Source organism: Thunnus albacares, chromosome 22 (assembly GCF_914725855.1).
Source record: "Thunnus albacares chromosome 22, fThuAlb1.1, whole genome shotgun sequence".
NCBI classification, from domain to species: domain Eukaryota; kingdom Metazoa; phylum Chordata; class Actinopteri; order Scombriformes; family Scombridae; genus Thunnus; species Thunnus albacares.
Window position 1 is genome coordinate 25,406,422 of NC_058127.1, and position 21,153 is coordinate 25,427,574.

General features: G+C 39.6%; 1 protein-coding gene across 1 annotated transcript in view; it reads right to left on the reverse strand.

Moving 5' to 3' along the window:
- Positions 1-325: 325 nt before the first annotated feature.
- The window catches only part of adam19a (ADAM metallopeptidase domain 19a), a 197,767-nt gene continuing 176,939 nt past the window's right edge, over positions 326-21,153 (reverse strand). Inside the window, exons 18-23 of the mRNA XM_044341231.1 lie at positions 15,552-15,660; positions 13,372-13,513; positions 10,214-10,313; positions 8,515-8,766; positions 5,010-5,212; positions 326-1,199 (exon numbers count right to left, since the gene is read on the reverse strand). Of these exons, the coding sequence (XP_044197166.1) occupies positions 1,148-1,199; positions 5,010-5,212; positions 8,515-8,766; positions 10,214-10,313; positions 13,372-13,513; positions 15,552-15,660 (858 nt within the window). The 3' untranslated portion in view covers positions 326-1,147. The remainder of the gene's footprint in view (positions 1,200-5,009; positions 5,213-8,514; positions 8,767-10,213; positions 10,314-13,371; positions 13,514-15,551; positions 15,661-21,153) is intronic.

Below are 21,153 nucleotides of genomic sequence, written 5' to 3' on the forward strand. Positions count from 1 at the left end.
ACAGAGGACAACTGAGTGAGTACTCCTCCTTGTGACAGGTAATTTGATCTAAATGACTAAAATTAATGGAGTTCTCCTTTAATTATCTCTTTGGATTGATTCATTTGTGTTCTTTTGAAAAGACTTTTGCCTCAAGATTGCATGACAGATTTAATTTTACAAGCACAGACGTTATCTGACTTGCAGTAGCTCATTCATATGCATCCTGTTATTCCCTTTCAAACACATCAAAAGGCTGTCATCACATAATTGCATAGGAATTTCCATTAAATATTCTTCAAGTTGGAATGAGTAAAAATAAGACAGAATGAGAGAAACTTGATGATAGTTTTGTAAAAATATTTTATGTAACAATTCAAAAGTCATAACACACAGCAAAAGACATTCAAATCAACGTGAGCGACCGGGGTGTGTCCTGCAAGCCCCAAGCATCCATCAAGTCCTCCACCGTGTAAACAGTGTTGAAAAGAAGCTGCTGTGTGATTGGCTCTCCTTCCTCCTGATAGTCATCTGTATCTCCAGATTTTGCATTTTAGACATTCCTTATACAATACAATAAATTATAAAACCTAAAAATATGGAGGAGTTGACTTGTGGTAAACTTAACGTGAAGATTTTCAAGCATTCGGGACACACCCCAGGTATGGAGAGACCTCTTTGGCACATAACACAAATCATAAAACATGACTTAAAACAAACTGTAAACAAAACAAGTTATTACAAAATGCATTTTTTTTATACACAGACAGCATAAACAGATTAAAAAATAACAATAATCCTAAAAAACAGATTTGGCAAATGTGACCGTCCCCCAGCGATAACACTTGTCTCAGTCTGCAAGGCCTCCGTGCAAAACCGCGTCGTTGTGGTTAATGTTAGCGCACGCTGGGAGGTGGAGAGTGGAGGCAGCGGGGTCAAAAGTGAGAGGAGATGGGAGGGGGGGTGGGGGGGAGTTAAGGTTTCATTTTGAAGTCTGAACTGGTGTGAGTCCTGTTTGTTCTTTTGTGTCTCCGGTTTTAACTTTGTGTTCGTCCTCCTCTGGTATGTGTGACAGCTCTGTGGTTTACCAGCCAAAGTCTCTTTAGTGCAAATAGGCTGTCAGCCGCTGCCTCCTCGGAGGATGGAGGGTGGAGGGTGGAGGAGAAGGTCATTTTCGCGGTGGAGGCGAGGCTGTGTTTGGTTTGGCACCTGGTACCGGTCTATGAGAAAGAAAAGGGAAAAAAGAAGGCATTCTAGCTTAAGGTTATAGTGATACAGCATAATGAATGGCTGATATTTCACTTTAAAGAATAAAGCATGAAAAATGACTTTTTTTTTTTTCTGTCAACAAACCATGTGCAGACCCAAACCAACAACAAATGTATCTACTAACAGATATTGTGTGTGTATCCAAAGGCTGATAGATCTTATTCCTCTGTGTCATTGTTGCCCAAAAACTATTAAAAACACATCAATGAGCCACACTGTTGCATTGGGTGACATGTTCCTTTATTACCATGAACACACACACACACACGGTCCTGCTGCCAGAAATACTCACTAGATCAGAGGCTCCCAACCCTCAGGATACCGGGCCTCGGAAAATTTGCTACGTGGCCGTGAGGGAATCATGATTCAGCTAAAAAAGCTGAATAATAATCAACATACGCTGTAACTTCATGGGCTGTTTTGGGGTAAATATTGTGACCCTTGAGCAGTCTGTGCTGCATGTTTTTTCATCACTTTAAAAGTCAAAATTCTGATAGCAAGACACTATTTGGGCTTTTTAACTTAGAATAATAAGCAAATCTATGAAGTTAATGGGGTTAAAGATCTCCTCCAGACATAAAAATACTTGAGTAATATTTTGTGTCTAGCATGATTATTCCTCCTTAAAATCCTTAAAATGACATCTATACATTCTCCTCAGTGAAAAATCCCAAATCTATGAATATGCCAACATTTGTTATATTGGACCACAATTGGCCCAAACTAGTTGTGATGTCACAAATCATGCTCATAGGTACACGCCTTCAACTGAGTTTTAAGATGAGCACAGAGAAACTTTCCTCCTTCAGCAGGATGAATGTGAAAACAAACGCTGCACATACATCATTCTACACAGAGAAGAGAACAACATCCAACTGAAAGAACAAGAGGAAAAACACATCGTTGAGTGGAGCGGACTTTTAATAGAAAGTCAAATTTATAAGATAGTTTGTAAGCCCAAAGTCTGACTTGGAATATTGATTTACTATCTCAAAGTAGTATTGCATAATTTTGACTTGGTCAAAAATCAATCTTGAGGTTAGATTTCAATTTATCTTAGTCAGAGGTTGATTTATGACTTCTGAAATACTTTATTGTGACACAATCATCGCTGTTGCAAAGCTGAATGTTCCCTGTTACAATAAAGTGTAATGATTTCTGTAGCCACAACATGTCTCCTCTCACTGCCTGAATGCTGTCTCCTGCTGACTCCTCTGCAGTTCTCCTGAATACTGGCTGAGAAAGGATTGATTTGCTAAGTTACGAAAATGTATAAATAGCTTTTACCCCTCGTTCTAGGAGTCAGACAAAAAAATGCATCACCCTGAGAATTTCTGGTCAGTTAGGAGTGATTTCCTCCTCTGAGAAGCTTGATAAATACGGCCTCTGATGTCAGATCAGATCTTGGCATTGCCAATACTGCGGTCAGAGAACCAGATGTAGAGACATTCAGATCCATCTGCTGGACTACACCAGCAGAGGGATCATAAAACCTAAAGAACAATCACCTCCAGCTCTCCCGCCTGACTTTTACTACGTTGACAGATAAACCGCATGGAACAAAAAGCATGACTCTGCATCTGAAGACGGTAAGCACAAGCCTCCGCAATAGGGGCCGGTCACTTATAAAAAAATGAAAATTTAATTGCTGATAAAGAAGCGAGTCAATGCATTGCATGGTTTGTAAACTCGGAGAGTTTATGTGCCTGGACCCACACCTGCTCTGAACAGAAAACAGCGTGAAATAAAAAAGGAATACTGTGAGGGAGTATTTTTCACAGATACAGCTCCTCCCTGGAACCTTTACAGGAATCATAAAAGGTTCTTGCAAACAGCATTGAAATCTAGAAAAATAGGGGGAAAAAACAACAAACAATAGCTGTTTTATGAACACAACTTTTCTCATTAGAAGTCTTTTAGATTTGCATTAAGAAAAGTAACATCCCCCCCCGAGGTCAAGTGAATTCAGAGTAGTCACAAACAAGTGTTAAGTGATGTTTTCACAGGAGTGTAATGCTGTAAAACCTGTTGTTCAATACAATATATTTGGTACAACGGCCTTGAGTGGGTGGAGGACATAATGTGTTACACTTCTATAGAAATGCACTCCTCCAGTTCTGTCAGTGTTTGTGTACAAATGGCAGCAGATAAAAATCAGGAGAACCATTCAAAAGAAAATAATCAATTAATAATTATAACATCTGAAACAAAAGAAAAGCACAGATTAAGAAAACAACTACACAGTCTCTCAAAGTGTGTTTCAAGAAATGATTTAAACCATTAAAGTGAATCAGTTCCTCAGGCGACTTGTTCTGGTTGTTAGTGGTAGAGCTGTGATGATTAAGTAACCTTTGATCTTGAGTCTAGACTGAGGACAAAATGCTTTTGTCTTGGCTTCAAACAGAGAACAGAACTAATCAGAAGGACAGAAGTTTAGTCAGACAACCTTGAGTTGTCTGACTAAACAAGGAAGATTCTTCCAGTCTTGGACAGTCACGGCTCACTATTATGGTTTGATGAGTTTGACACCACCATCATCAAAACACCAAATGATGAATGGAGGAATGCCATGGAAGGGCTGCTCGTGTGTCTACATTTTTTTTTTATCAACTCAGTGTGAAATGTGGCTTTTGTGTGAAAATGTTTTTGCTAATCTGATTGGTAGAAACATGCTAACACCAACATATAAGGCTGTTTGGGAAGCAATATAATAACATCAACCCAAAAAAACTGAAGCCATCAGGAGAGAAGACTCCATAAAAGCTCATCAAATGGGCTGTTGTATTGTCAGCTACAGGTAAGTACTGCTGTTCTCTTTCAGATATGTTTTTAGCTGATATTTGTTTATAAGTATGCTGAATCAGCTATTAGCAGCTCCTGTTTGCAGAGTAGCGATGGATGTACAGACAACTATCACTGGATTATTTTGATACTGAATAAAACTTCAAAATGTGATGATTCACAGGGAAGTTCTGCAGCCTCTTTATTCTCTGATTTCTAAGTGGGTGTATGGAGATTTATCAGCAATGGACATCAGAGATAATGATATCCTGCTCAGATTTGACTGAATTATGAGTCCAAGAAGGAGGACGATTTGAGTCTTCCTCACCTTACACGGTATCTTCACTTCACCTTAAACTCTCCTCCCCCTGCAAGGCTTTTGGCTTTCTCTTTTGCCTTTGTCGTGCTGTCCATGTCTATTACACACCAGTCATTTCCCCAAGGCTAAAATGCTATCCAGAGTTCAATTACTGAGGAGCACAGTGAATATTTCATCTCCCACATCCCCCTGTAAAGTTAATCCCATCTGAATGGAGCTTTTGATTGGTGACATTATGTGACTACATCTGCTTTTCGTTTCCCATGAATGTGTTTAACACCACCTATTGCATTAATGATGAGACATAATGATTATAATAATAAAATATTATACTTTTATGAGTAATATTTTGAGTAACTACATTACTGCCTGATAATTTATTGAAGTTTTCCTTTAAATCAAGTTCAGTGATCATTTTAGTCAATGACTGGGCCAACACAATCCAGTCTTTGAGGTGGGACCATGTACACTGTACACACCAACACTCCCAAGCAAGCCTCAACAGTCTTCACAAATTCAGTCCTTCAAAGCTGATCACCTACAGTAAATCATTAAAAACAGGCATTCAGCTCCTCTCTGTTAGAGGTTAGCCTTTCTTACCTGAGCATCCATGACTACACTACACAATATCTGTGTGCGTCCGTGTTGTGCGTTTGCCTACCTGAGAACTCTGAGAGGCGGGATGGCTGAGACTTTGCCCACAGGTTTGGGTCCTACTGCTGGGGGCATCATGACCAGCAGGCCAGGAGAGGGTTTGGAAGCGGGGGTCCGGGCTGGACTCACTGTGGGGGAGGCTCCTCTGGCTGGGCTGAGCGGGAGAGGCCTCTGAGGAGGGAAGGGGGATGATCTGGGCTCAGACACTAACTAAACAAGAGAAACAGAAATATGGATTATTGACATTTTGCATATCACTCAGATGAAAATGGACATCAAGACACACCATCCAGGGTAGATGTCAACTTAGCCTTAGCAACAAAGAATTCTTATTCACTCACTTTTTCAAACTGCAATTAAATGGCTGAGTAAAGTGTCTGAAGAAGTGAAAAAGCAAAAGTTTAAAAAGCAAAAAGGAGGAAAATGGTATCTTTTCCAAATGGGATCAAAGCCAACATGGTGCACAACACATAAAACCCTGGCACATGGACACAGCAGGCAGGAGAATTCCATTCCAGTTTCTGTACTGGAGAGAATCCAGTTTGTCTCCTGAATCTATTCGGCTAGCTGATAAGAGCAACGTCCCACTTCACACAGGTAGTAGATTAAAAATCACCACAACAACCCAGCTCTGAGATCAAATCACAAAGTATACTCACATGAAATATTGGATATTTGACACAAACAAGAAAAAGCAATATGGCATTCAAAACTTGATCTAATTTAATAGCACTTTACACTTCACAGGGACGTACTGATGAGAGCAGTTTTGGTGGATAAATCGATAAGAAAGCAATCAGATACAAACATACAGCATTTATTATTTCTTCAGGGTTCATAAAAAAAAAATCTCTGCAATTCATCTAAGAAATACTCTGATACAGACAGTTCAACAGTTTCTCTCATCAACTCTGTATTCGCGAGGCCTCTTCATTACATTTACAAATTAGTCATTTAGCTGCAGTCAGAAGCAGTATGAAGTTCTGCACTGGTGCTGGCTGAATGAATATATATATATATATACATGTATACTGGCTGAATGAATATATATATATATATATACATGTATACTGGCTGAATGAATATATATATATATATATACATGTATACTGAGGTACTTGTGAGACCTACATTGAAGAAAAAATGACATTCCACATTCATTTTTACAGATATCTTCAGGTACATAATTTAGTTAAGAAGGTACTTGTTCCCTTCCTGTCTCAACCTACACATGGTTGGAAAGAGGAATTTTTAGACTGGGACCCTCTACCGTGAGGCCTGATATCCAGACTTTACAGTTCAATTCAAGAAAAGGTCTCTCCTTCTCTGAATAACCTTAGGAAGCAATGAGCTAAACACTTAGGTACTTAAATGTCTGATAAAATATGACTGTCTGCAGAATTCACTCATCATCCCTATGCATTAGACATGTTTTTTTTTTGCTGTTAAAGTAAACTAGCTAAGATTTACTTTAGCTACTCCCTCTGTCATCAAGATGAAGCCACTCTGTATCATATGTTTTGGAGCCATCTAATTCTGCTACCATTCTGATCTGCCATCTTTGGAACATTTTCTAATATCTGTGATAAGGTGATATGAACAGACATAGGAATCACATTATTTGGAGTAGCTTCTGGAGTGTTTGCTCTTACAGGTGCATAGTGTGATGCCTAAGCCTTTAGGTGCTGATTCACTGGAAATCTGCCAAACCACGATTACACTCTAAATGGTTGCTACTTAAAACTTAAATACTCCACAGGGGCTCAGCCTACAGATTCTTTAAAGTCTGGAAGCCTTTTCCTAGAATCCCACTTTGAACAAAACTTTGTATCAAAACATTTAGTTTAGTTTCTCTTGACCCCTTTTCCAACCTGCGCCTATTTGTACATTGGGATTATTGTATCTTGTTGAGCTATTGTGTTGTGTGTTGTGATTTCTGTCATGTTGTGACAAGTAAATACATATGTTAGAAAAGTTCAATAAAAAGGTTCAAAAATAAAAAATAAGAGCAACATTGAAACATTTATCATAAACAATGAAACTAAGCTTTAATTATACAATACAGGCCTGCTTCCACATGTTTCATGATGGCGAGACCCAATCCAGTATGAACTGCACTCTCAAAATGTTTTACAGATGTTGGACGGATTTAAGTAAAAAATGTACACTGACCCTCTGCCAGAAATCACTAGCAAAGAACTGAAGTTGTCCGAGCTGATTACTGATTACATGATTGTTTATAATTCAGGATTTGATTGATTGGAATCTTAGTCAGGCCTTTCTTGAATAAGAGATTTAAAGCCACTGTGTAGAATATAAAAATTTCCAACTCTAGTGCCCCCCTGTGGCAGCATCAAAAACACACACTGTAGCAGACAGCCTACCTTAGTGTGGTATAGTAGCACTGTGAATTAATTAACTAGTAGACAGTCCAATAGTCTGTGGCTGGACAAATGGGGGTGGTGGTTCCTATTTTTAAAGAAGAGATGGATGGTGTGCTCCAATTATAGAGGTATCACATTGCTCAGCTTCCCTGGGAAGGCTTATGACAAGGTGCTGGAAAGGAGACTTTGACCGATTGTCAAATTTAGGAGGACCAATGCAAATTCCCTCCAAGTCATGAAACAGTGGACCAGCTCTTCACCCTTGCAAGGATACAAGAGGGTTCATTATAGTTTGCCCATCGAGACTACATGTGTTGAGGGTGGAGGGTGCTCTAGGTACTGGGGCCACAGGTGCAAGCCATCCAGTCCTTATATAACTGGAACAAAAGTGTCCGTATTCTTGGCAGGAAGTCAAGCATGAAAAGGTTGCTGTACTTTGTCATTGATTGTCTTTGTGACTGGAGAGTGTCCAGTATGATGGCCTCGGGATTGCATCTCTAATAATGTGGTTCTGCTGACTCTACCTGTAAATTCCAGTGTGCACTGGAACTGTTCGCAGTGTAAATGGGTTAGGATAAAGGTCAGCACCTCCAAATCTGAGGCCATGGTACTCTGCTGGAAAGTGGTGGATTGCTCACTGTGGGTTGGGACAGAGTTGCTGCCCAAAGCGAAGGCGTTAAGGTATTTCACTTGTTCACAAGTAAGGGTAAGATAGAACAAGTGATTATCTCCATGAAGAGGGAGCTGATCCTGTTTCCAACTATCCTCTATGGTAATGAGCTTTGGGTAATGACCAAAAGGCTGCCAAAATGAGTTTCCATCACAGGGTGGCTGGGCTAAACTTTCAAGATAAGGTAAGGAGCTAAAACATTTGGAAAGAGCTCAGAGCAGAATTGCTGCTCCTCCATGTTGAAAGGAGCCAGCTGAGGGACTTTGGGCATCTGATTACAATGTGTCCTGGACATCTTCCTTTAGTGGTTGGCTCTTTGCCTGGATGCCGCTTCACATCCCTTGGGTCAGTTCTGACTGACTAAGCTTTTACATTATGTGGTTTGAGTTTTAGGTTACAAGTGGTACAATTCAAATATAATTGATTAGGGTTCAGAAAATAGTTAAAAAGGGCCTTACCAGTGGAGAACGTGTTGGGTTGAGGGGCAGGGGTTTCTTGGGTGGGCTGAGTCTCTGTAGGGTTGGGGGGGATTTAGGTGGGGCTGCTGGAGGCTTGCCAGCTGGCAGAGGTGGGCGAACCACCTTGAGGTCGCGGGAACCACCCTTGGGCGACGGGGCTGGTCTCAGAGGTCGCACAATGTTGACTGGCTGGGTGCCATTGGGAGCAGGGCCTGGTCTGAGAGGAAGAACCTCTTTGCTGGTGTGAGGAAGCTAGGATAAAAAAAGACAATGACACAGTTATAAATTATGGAAAAAAAATCTTAAAATAACAAGTATAATAATAAGAAAAATGTCTGACCTAATGTTTCTCGAATCTCAAAGCCCAAAAAAGCCAGTCTACAGGCAATTGGAAGACTACTTCCAATTGCTGGATCTCCAGCACAGCCCCAAGCTGGTTTCAGTCTTTTTTTCATCTCAGTTCAAAGCTTCTCATCTCAAAGAACAAACATTTGATATGGAATGGCTCTATCCTAGGTCCACTACTTTTCAGTCTTTATATTACCATTGGGGGTCATCATCTGTGAGCATAGTATTGATTTCCACTGCTATATAGATGACACCAAATTCTATATGGCTGTTTATCCTGATGGCCTGAGCCCCTTTCACTCCGTACTTCATATTTGCCACCAATTGATGGATGACACAAAATGTACTACTCTTATCACATTTCACCTTAGGAAAGAAATGTGAGTGTTAACATAGACTCTGATCTAACCTTAATATTGACAAGGCCAGACCTTTTCTTTCTCACAGATATACAGAGAAGGTAGCACATGTTCCTATTAAAAGCAGGTTTGTCTAGTGAAATGCATTGTTTACATATTTTCCAAAAAAGTCTATACAGTTTGTAAAGAACACTGCTGCAACAAACTGTAAGAAAGAAAAGAGCTCACATCACTCCTGTTCGAATTGCTATTAATGGTATGGTTTAATCATTATTATCTCATACTATTGTCTCCTGGTTAAATTTATTCAGAGAAATTGCAGGATGAAAAACCATACAACTCATAGGGACTTTATATTCTAGTATTTGCTGTAAGACTTCACATACAATTTCCCAAAACACAGCTACTTTCTATCGTATGGGAGCAATCAACAGTTGGTGTCATAGAAATATTAAGCTCTTTCTCCCGTTTATCTTCTATATATTTAGTTGAGTGTTTATCATTTATCGTCAATGTCAGTAGTTACTCTTAAAGTACAGCACCATGAGGTGCATTATGTGTATAAAAGATGCTGTATGAATACTGTTTATTATTATTATTCCTATTATGACTCATTTATTCTCTTCCTTTTTTTATTCTTCTTGCCTTCTTTCGTACTCCTCATATCTCTTTCTTGCCAATGACAAATGTATCCTAATCCTGAGCTGCTAACCCATCCAATTAAATAAATGCTATAAAAACAGGGGAAATAATGACATGATGAAATGCTGCTGAAAGCACAGTAAACCAGAGCATAGGAGTGTTGTGAAAGTGGGAGGGGGAAGACTCTAAGTGGTCAAACAATATAACAAGCTGCTGTAAAATGAGGCCATTTAATATGAAGGTCAACCTCATGGACGGTCCATTATTCACTAAAACACAGCAAGAGAAGCAGTCACCAATCCCTTCTCAATTCCTCCCTTTCTTCCTTCCCACCCACACACTCAACTCACCCCCTTGTGGCCGCTGGCTTTGTTGATTGGTCCGACCACCTTCAGGTGAAAGGCAGGATTCAGATGGCCATTCTTCCCTTTCTCTGCCGATGCCTCCGTCCTAGCAGAGAAATGAGGACAGACAGAAAATAAACTAGAGTCTGACGCCTGAAAGCTGCCCTGCTTCATCACTCTTCTCAATCTGGCATTGATTTTATGGCCCCGGGTGGGAAAAGAGACAGTAGAGAAGTCAACATGAGGTTTCTCATCCAACATGATGTGAAAGGAAATGAGGAGGTGAAGGATAAACCAAATGTTTCAGCTCAGTGTCTTGGGGGCTGCTTTCTGATGAGGCTGTCAAGTTGAACTGAGTGGACTAGTCCCTCAGCAGCTTTTTACAGGGCATGCACATATCCACACACAGACACACGCATGCACACACGTGCACACGCACGCACACACACGCACACACACACACACACACCTGCATAAACACATGTACCAAGATCAAGCCTAGTTTTATCTATGGTATCATACACTGGAATTCACATGACTGTATCAGCTAATAAATATTGGGTGATGTAATTATTTGTCAAAATGTGAAAATATTACATCTGTATAACTGAGACAAACTGTAACTGAAAAATTGTTTCCTTAAATGAAAGTTCAGCATTTTTGGAAATACACTTATTCACTTTCCTTCTGAGAGTTGAGATGAGTAGATGGAGATCAATCTCATGTGTGTGTTAAGCACAGACATGGAGTCAGGATGTCGCTAGCCTAGCTTAGCATAAAGCCTGGATGGAGGAAGAAAAAGCTTACCTGGCTCTGCCAAAACTGAAAAAAACACCGTGCAGCACATCTAAAGCTCACTAATTAACATGTATTTAAAAACATCTAGCTCTTCAGCTGCTAAATAATAAAATAGGTTTGTTCACTAGTTCCTAGTCGGTTTATCAGAGCTTTTTGCTGAGAACAGCTGCCTGCTGCTGCTTGAAAAGAGGTTGATGAGAGTTTATAGTCCAAAAAAACCAAAACAATGAGCTCAAAGGGGCTAAAAAGCCTCATTGAGCTGCAGAGTTGGTGATAATTCTTTGAGGGTTTTTTAGTGTAAAAAAGGTCCACACATTAACTTTTTCCAGAGCTTTCAACTACATTTCAAGGCCTTACTCAGTGAATGAAGGATTCACAGAAAGCTGATGTCCAGAGGCATCCCAGTGGCCGGACTGTCACAACATCTAACCAGAGTACTATTCAACACGTTAAGATTTATGCTGGTGCACCCTAAAGATGGGAAAAACCCCTGACAGGAAAGCTGGAGTGGTGTATGACATCATTTTTTGTTTGCTAAAACCATTTTTTTTTTTTTATTATTTTGAAGACTCAACTGTTTAAATCTCTGTTTGCTAGCAAGCAGCCTTCTTCTTCCCAGGACTTTTGCAAGTGCATTGTTAAGTTTCTTGGCACATTATCATCACCAAGTTTCAATCAGTAGAACAGCGTGAAAAGATCGTCAGGCATGTGTATCGTGTCACCCACATGTTCCTGTGTGTATATGCGTGTCTTTGTGTGTATGAGAGCAGAGCAGGAGATACAAACAAAACGGGGATCATTGCTCCATAGCACCACTAGTGGTCAAAATCTCCACAAGACACCTTTAAGTTGATATGTATATAGTCCATCCTCCTTACGTTTGCAGACACATGCAATCCATTACAACAACACAGCTAACTACAGTCTCCAAAATGAGTTAATTCAACTACTCTCTGGCATTATCAACAAAACCTGACTCTTCACAAAGAAAGGATTTATCACAGGGCTGTTGTATTGGATTGAATTAGACTTTAGAGGTGTACTTAAATAAACTGGTAACTCAGTGTATGTACATACTGCAGGCTCTTAGCTGATTAGAAGGCTCTTCAAGCATACTGGATGTATATATGCTTGGAAAGGTATTTAATCAGCTGAAGCCACCCGCTGGCCCGCTGTTGAACTGTAAATGAACCCAAACTATTGGCCATGGAACAAAACCAAAGAAGCAGAGGGTTTTCATTGCAGCTGGTGCCGTTAAGAGTCTTTTTAATCATCGTAGTGGCTCAATTTCCCATATCGTTAGCCATTCATTCAGTTGTCTCCTCTCTGTCTCACTTTAGCAGCAGTTACCGTAAAATCCTGCTGAGGCCCAATATCACTAGTATTTAGCCTTTCTCTCTGTCTTCATTTGGAAGGTCAGGCTCCTTAAAAGGCTGGATTGTCTCCAGACACATTTCTCTTCTGTAAATCACTGTGGAAGACTTGAGTATTTTCAGAGGCACTTACTCAGCTAGTGTTATGACTAGGCTGTCTCTCTGGGTGAGGTATATGGAAGCGCTCATAAAGGAAGCTCTGGGGTTTATGAGGACATGGATTTTGTTTGGTTCTGATGGAGGTGAGCTGCAGCACAAAATGCTTCTATTTATGCTGATGTAGAGATGGAACGTTCCGGTATACACATCGATCTGCTTGGAGCGCTGGCAGACATGGCAATGCACACTTCCTTCCTTCTTTCCTTCCTGTAATTCAACACTTCCCTTCCTCCTTGTTGTCCTTCTTTTACTTTCTCATTTATTTCTTCCTACCTACATTTTTACCTCTTCCTTCTTCTCCTTCCTTTCCTCTCACCTTCCTTTCCCAAATGATTATCATCCTTCCATGCATGATTCATTTCCTCCTTCCTTACTGCCTTCTTTCACTTTTTGTTTCCCTCTTTTCTCATGCAGACAGTGTGAAATGTGAAGGCTCCACTGCATAATAATACACTGCTATTTTTCAACAAATAAACCACTTCCAAGATAGAGAGTGGTCTGAGAGGAGAATCAAACAGTGGAAATATATGAAAGATTTTGTCTTATGTTGTGGACAGTAAATCTTTTGTGTAGGGTAGCCACTATCAATCAATTAATCTGCCCTTTATTTTCTTGACTAAACTGTTTGGTCTATTGGTAATAAAATTTCATAAAATAGAGAAAGTATATATATATATATAATATATTATATATTATATATACTATCCTGTTGTGGGTATGTGCTGGGTTCAATTTTAGGCCTGTGAAGAAGCCTACTCAGAGCTGCCTCCCTGACTTCATGTCTGTTCATTAATTGATGTGTAATTAATTAGACAGACAGACAGGACACAGTACTTGTTGCTCTTGTTCTTCTCTCTCTGGGCAAGCCACTTATGGAAGTAGGACGTCTTGATCCTGTAGCAGTAGAAGAGCAGCAGCACTGTAGGCAGGATCACCAGGAAGGCAAACAGAAGTCCCACTACCAGCCCAACCTGACCTGTGGAGGCGCACAAACAAACACACAAACACAGAGCAAGGTTACACATACACTAGAATCACTAGTCAGGTTTCTATCCAAATGTGACACAAATTTGAACTGTGTTTCCAGATAATCTGCAAAAGAAAATGCAAATGAATGTGTGTTTTCATCCACTACTGTTTTCTGAATATTAGGAGACAAACAGTTTGTGGCGCTTTTTCTCCAATCCAGTGCCATTAAATCATTGCAGAAGAAGAGGACACAATGAGACAATGTAATTAAAAGACAGCCATTCTTGTGTCAAAGTCTGTTCCCCCTTCGCAGTGTGTCCCTCTAGTAAAAATGATGTTTCCAATAGCACTCCCCTCAGCAGTTGGGTTTAGGGCTGAGTTTAGGTTATGGTTAAGCCTAGCAGAGATAACTGGCTGGGTTTGTGATAAAGCTGGTAAGGGGAAACATATCAACAGGGAAACACCGGTCAAAGCTCAAACGACGGAAAATATGGAAAACGTGATGGAAATATGACATTTCTGTTTGTTCATGTATTAATTTGAGGAACGTTTACAGTCTCCTCATCGCTCCACACACCTCTGATGTTTTTGTCTTTTCAGTGGAGTGACGTTTAAGTCACATGCTTTATGTATGACATCACTTATTCACTAAGTCTGTTTACATTGCACTTTGTTTCTATCAATACACTTTTATCAATACTTTTCCACCTAAGAAAAAACTTTTTATTTTTTATTTTCAAATTGAAAATACGAATAAAATGCTGTGGATACAAACATGTACATGCTTACCATCATCACTGATGAGGATGAAACTACTGTGGATTATGGCTGGCTGGATACTGCAGCATTTTAACTCTGTTGTGTGCATTGATTTAATAATCTTATCACTAGCAGTATAAGACATGCCTGTGAGGATGGACGGAATCTATTGGCCCATTTCCATGGCACACACATACAGGATCCTCTTTAGGAAGTCAAGAACCTTACCTGCATTTCAATCGGAGGAAATCAGGGTCTAAATTGAATTCCTAGTGCCAAAAAAGTCACTGCTCTGGGTGTAGAAGTTTGATTGGTCAAACACAACACTGCAGGTTGTGTACAGCTCCATTCAGACAGTGAGTAGCACTGCCTGCCACTAGAATCAATATTTGGATGAGAGACAGACATTGCTCATTATGTTTATTGCCATTAAAAACAAAGATAAGTGATCGACGTCCTGACTACTCTCAGAGGAGCACGATAAATAGAGAACAAGCAAGTGAAGAAGAGGAGCATGTCTCTTTTGTATCCATTCAAACAGCACAATGACTCTGTTGTTGTTTTCTCTTATGTAAAAACTGCATCTGAAACACAGTTGTCATGTTTTGGTTCCTAGCTTAGATCCTGAATTTAGTTCCTTTCTAAATTTGGAACTATTTGGTTGAAAAGTGATTCTATTACTTTTCAGGTAAGAATATCCATGATACGGGCTTCACTAGGTTTCTATAACCAGGATATGATGTTTAAAAACACATAAATGAGTTACTCCCAAAACCTCTAGGTGACTGACTGGGGTTATAGTGTGCAAAGGTAAGAGAACACGATTTGGTATTTCACTCACATAAAGTCGAGGACTTGAAAGATTAAAAAAAATCATAGCAGCAGAGTCCACATTGCAGAAGTCAAGCTCCAAAACACTGGATCCTACATTTCCCATAATGCAGTTAGAAAGGGTCTTTACATTAGACTCTCTCTTACTGGTTTCAAAATCCTCACCTTCAGTTTGGAACACAGGTTTTCTGTTATAAACTTGTACTTTTCATGTCCAAGCCAAGATAACCCTGATGACATCACAGTGACATCATCAGGGTAGTATTCTCCTCATGACTAGTGAACCAACTCTGACATGTACAGTTGGTGAAGTTCCACCTTAATACACCCACTGAGGTTACATCCAGAATGAATGTGATACAGCATGTTGTTTTTCCTTATTCTTGGCCTTCCATCCACACTCAGAGGGTGTGGAATGTGTGTGTGCGTGTGTGTGTGTGTGTGTGTGAACTCACTGTCATACTGGACAGGCCCACTGTCCACGCTGCCTCCGAGTCCTGGCTTCTCACAGAAGGGTGGTGCCCAGCCTCGATTACAGTGGCAATTCCCATTACTGTTACACACCTATGCACACACACAGAAACACACACATGAGGCATTTGTTAATGTGATTTGCTTTTCGGTCTCAGTATAATCTTGTGTGTGTGTGCCTGGAGGTGTAGTCAAATTAGAAGCACTAATTTCTTGTTTACTACAGACTGGCACTGTGTGTGTTTTAATGGGATTTTCCTTCTCTGTGGAATAATACTTACCTTAAGATATTCACCCTATAAATGGAACAAAGTGCAAAACACTGATATTATAAGCAATGCTATCTCACATTTGCAAAAAATTTTCCATTAGCTGTGTACAGTATTGTACATTTTTATCTATTTTAAATCTTTTTTGCTTACTTTATCATGTTTGAATTAGATTGTGTTTTTCATGTCATGATTTCTGTGTCCTCAGGTCTCACTTGAGTTCTGATTTTTGTGATACCACTTGTTTTAATCAAAACTGCCAAAGTAGGCCATTGCCCCAGGTGAGCCAGACCCTCAAGGGGCTCTACAGGCCCCACATTCATTCAAGCACTTCTTACACTTAGATTACATACTCCTTAAGGACAAACTAATTGAAAGAAAACAAACATGGGGCATGCAGTATTACAACATAGGAGTACTGATTGGTTTCTGTGGCTCAAGACATGTTGAAGAATGACAGAATGCAAGAATTTTATATCTTTATTTTATATGTTTTAAATCTGGCTCTGGTCTTAGCAAAAGATGAATAAAAATGAACACGGAAACACGGCTAACATGATCCAACTGCTGCAGCTCCTGCATTTTCAGACCTCCACTTCCTTTCCAAACTGCATCAGCATGGGTTGGGTGCTATGACTATATATATATATAAATAAACACACCATGAGATCATGGAAAATTGTCTATTAGAGGTTTTGGTTTATATCGTGAAGCCCTCCCTTTAATATCTCTGCTGTATTAGGCCACTGTGGGCAATGTTTCAATTGACCTTTCACACTAGTTACTCTTACTATGCCTGTCAAGCTTTCTTGCTCCACACATACGTGCATTTTACAATGAATTCCAGGTAGTGAACCTGCCGCATTCTCATTGTATTTTTTGGAACAATGAGTCCTCGATTTCAAACATAGGTAGACAAAAGCAGCTGCTCATTTCTAGCCGGTTAATTTTTCTAACTGAAATAACAACTACTGCTGACATATTTTATCTAGCTAGATCAGAGGTTCTGAAATACTGGGCCACAGACCGGTACCAGGAACTAGGAACATTTGCTACCAAGGCCATGAGAGAACCATATGATTCAGCAAAAAAAGCTTTTTTCATTTTAAGGCTATTTTAGCCCATAATATCTTGACCTTGTTGCAGTTTGTTCTGCATTTTTCCTCATCACTTCCTGTCATGCTTTTTATAGTCAACATAAAATCGCTCTGGAGATCAAGAAAGGTTGGGAATTCCTGAGCTATATACAGGGCTCCCAACTCTCACACACTGAGCGTGAAAGTCACACCATTGATACAGATTTCATGATCTCATGCTACACATGCCTTTTCTCAGGCTAACTTTTTGTCTTCACTTCCTCTGATGTAGCCAAGGAACAGCAGTTTTTTTTTCTTTTTTCAAGTTCAGACAGGCTGAGGTGCAGATCATGACAAGGCTGAGGCAGCACTTTTCACGGATTGTCCATGAACGCATTGACAAATTATTTGCGATGCGCGTTCTGGTGGAGCGGCTAATCACAATAATTTTGTGGTTGAGCAACTAACCTGCTGAGCATGAGTGGAGCAAGGCTGGAGAGTTAGCACTGTTTGCACTGTGCAGCTCACTACGTCTGCATCGTAGATATACTAACGTAAGTCAACGATGTTTCAATATTCAGTGGGTAAGCACTAAACCCACTCATTACCTGTAGGTGGTGTAAGGGTTGAAATTATCAGTAGCAGTTACTCTCTCTGCCCGTAGGTTGTAACATCAACATCACTCAAAATTAAAAAAAGAAGTTTAGTATAGCACAGGTCATAAAGGTGTGTTTGGCCATATGCAGTGGACAACAATTCTGGGGTTTAAATCTACTACTGTCATTTCTTGATGTACTTTTAGTTATTAATGGTACACAAATTGTAACAATTCCATCATATTATTTAGAGGTATTGGGGGCGAGGGTGATACAGCTTTTTTATTAGTCAAGGGGAGGGTCCCACAAAAGACAATAAAATAAAACAAATATCGATGGGAAGTGAAACATGAAGTCCAGTCCCTAACCCAATAACTTCCATACAGTGCCTAAGAATAGCAAATGACTTCAAGCTATTTCACCCATAACAGACCTCTGAATAATGACCAGTAAGTGGCCACCTTTGGGACTAAAGAGTCCAAATGTGACATAAACAGGAAACAAATCCCTTTTCCTTCACTACATTTAGCAGCAAATTACCTAAGAGCTTTTAATTGACTTGTCTTAAAATGGTGAAAAAACCTTTATCTAGACTTGATTAATATCTCTAGACATCTTGTGTAATTCACCACCCCTAAATGAAGGAGAAAATACTCCCATGCTCCGATTACATCGAGATGTAATTATCCCATCAGTGATTAACATGCCTATTTACCCCATTAGCACTCGGTCGACATGAAGGGCGCAGAGTTGTTTGCTGATTCTTATCGTTCCTTTACTTCAGATTCAGGAGGCTTGGTGCGGTTCCTTTGTGAAAATGTCGTGTGCTGTTTTATAAGAGCATACTTTACAGGCAGTTCTACATCATATAAAAGATAAGAAGGTAAAAGAAAGAAGAAGAAATGAAATGCTTGACTTGTATTTAAACACACATTGCTGATATACAACATATCCCTCAGCCTGAGCAGCTGAGGGATATGCCTCACCAGGACCTATAATATGTTTCATGTGTCTCCAATGGCAATCTTCTGTATGTAAGTTTTTAAAAGATGGTGAGCAGTAGTGCTCTCAGAAGCGAGCAGCACTTCAACTGCTCATTATTCATGTTTATTTGCATTAACATCCAGCACTCTCCAAAAGCCTGAGGATCAATATGAATCAAATGCTAATGCTAAATTAAAAAAAATACATCCTAACACAGGAGGAAGGGATGACTGTCTATTTAGAATAATCCTGACTCAAAGCTATTTCCATTATCCATCTACTGTTACAGTGACAGGAGTGAACAAAAATGGGACAAACAGCATAGAACAACAAAGTGAAGAGAGAAAGAAGGATTAAAGGAGGAGAGGACACGTCTCTTTCTTCTTGCTCATAATATTTCGAATCCTAATCAAATAACAATGCCTGGTGAATCATAAGCCCATTTATTATATAGTAGATGGGGTAAACAGAGACTTGAGTCTTGAGACTTCTGAGGTGTGAAATTTCAGTTGAGGCTGGTTTCGCTTGAAACGCTCAGGGTCAAAACAAGCAACAGACCATTTCAAAGCACAAACTAGGCCGTGCCAACTACACTGATAAACCAAACTGTTCTTTATTGAAAACTTTAACGTTTTAAAATGTCTTGGTTTTAAGGTCTGGTAACAAAAGAAAGTGTGACAACAAAGTTATCCACAGGTTGCTAAAAAGTTGTGATGTAGTGACTACTCAAACGGCTAGTTGGTGAATGACTGCAGCTGCCGAGCCAACCACTATGCTAGCCACCAGAGAACATGCTAGTGCTTGACAGTCATAATAGCTCTTTTAGCTAGCTGGCTTGGTTGCTAACCAATAGAACACAGTTTATTCTATTTTAAGAGCTGTTTTTGTACCATCTTCTCCTGTCTCCTGTCTCTAAATCATGCCTCATTTGTGGAACAGTTTATACTAGAGCAGAGCAGGTTTATACAACAGTAGACTTTTCGGCTCTGCAATAATCATTCAGAATTTCCCTCTGAAATAGCCAGACAACAGTCTGTCACAACACAAAAAGACACATCAGGCATCTCCCTCCTATCTAACTTACTGTACTAAGTCTGGTGTCAGCATAAAAACGTATCTATCTGCAAACATTAACATTGGTCATTTTGGAAACTAAATGGTGTGGACTTCATGTTATATTGGAATCATCGCAACTACGAGTTTAATGCTGCAGTGATTACTCAATTAATTAATTAGTTGTTAACTATTAAATTAATCGCCAACTATTTTGACAATCGATTAATCGATTGGAATCATTTTTTAAGACTGTTTAACTCTCAAATGTGAATATTTTAAGCTGAATTTTTTGGGGGTTTTGGACTGTTGCTCAGGACAAAACAAAACATTTGAGGACGTCATCTTGGGCTTTGGGGAACAGTGATCGACATGTTTCACCATTTTCTGACATTTTATAGATCAACAACTAATCAATTAACTGAGAAATGGCGTTCATGTCAACTTCCAAATTGTAATTACAACTGGGAAAGTGGGATTTTTATGAAAGCTCCGATATATCCGACCTGCCATTTAATAATAAGGAAGTGCCTGAAAACCACACAAACATGGATGTAAGATCTCACGTCAGCCAAAGTGTATTGTTCAATGTAATTAAACCCAAATTTAATGGATATAATGTAATTGTCAATGCACAGTATTTCAAACCCTCATACAATCAACTCAGTTATCACACAACCTTCCTGAGCTGTAAGATGTCCTTAACATGGGAATCCACCTGACATACCGTGAATGCAGCATTACAATATTCTTCTTCTTCTATACTACTGCTAACAAAAAGCTGTGTGTCCTTGTCTGGAAAACTATAGTTGCCAGCATAATGTCAGTGTCTCAGTTTCCCTGCTTGCTCAGCTGGCAATCAAACATATACACCATTCCACCCACTCAGAGGCTTGGTGAGTGAAGGAGCATTTCTGATATATAGTATATACCGTAGTATTAACAAAAGATTTGAAAATCACTATTTTTGACTGCAAAGAGGGATGACTTTTGAGCTTTCACTTGAGCTTTAAAACTACAGGCTATATTTTCCACTGATGACACAGTTGAATATCATTTTATCCAGCTGCCAAACTAATAAACTAGTAACTTAAGGTTTGAAGTTTATAATATTGCTGTGATACAGCATGACATTGGAATCCAACAGTTTCCATTTGTGTCTCACAATGGTTCAAACTTGAGTAAGCCAGGCCAGGAAACACAAGCCAGGGGACTGAGGGGAAAAGTGTCAATTCTTAAATCTTAAAAGGGAAAAAGAATGCAGGTCTAATCTTCCAGTGGCTTACAAATATTACACGTCAGACAAAAATATCAGCTGTCAACATGTCAGCAGCTTCAGTCTGAAACCGCTCAGCTATCAAAAAGCCAGTGGTGGAACATTAATAGCCACTGACATATTGCATTACACTGCTGTATTCTTTCCTGAGCCCAGTGGAACCATATAGGCTTGTTTTTTACTCAGCCGTTCTGAAAGATATTAGTGTTTTCCAGACAGTCAGGCCTTTTCATTGTGCTTTCTGAGATCAAAATCAGATCATCAAATTACATATACAGTAACACCTATTGTTGCTATTGTCAGGTGTAACTAATAAACTAGTAACTGAGTAT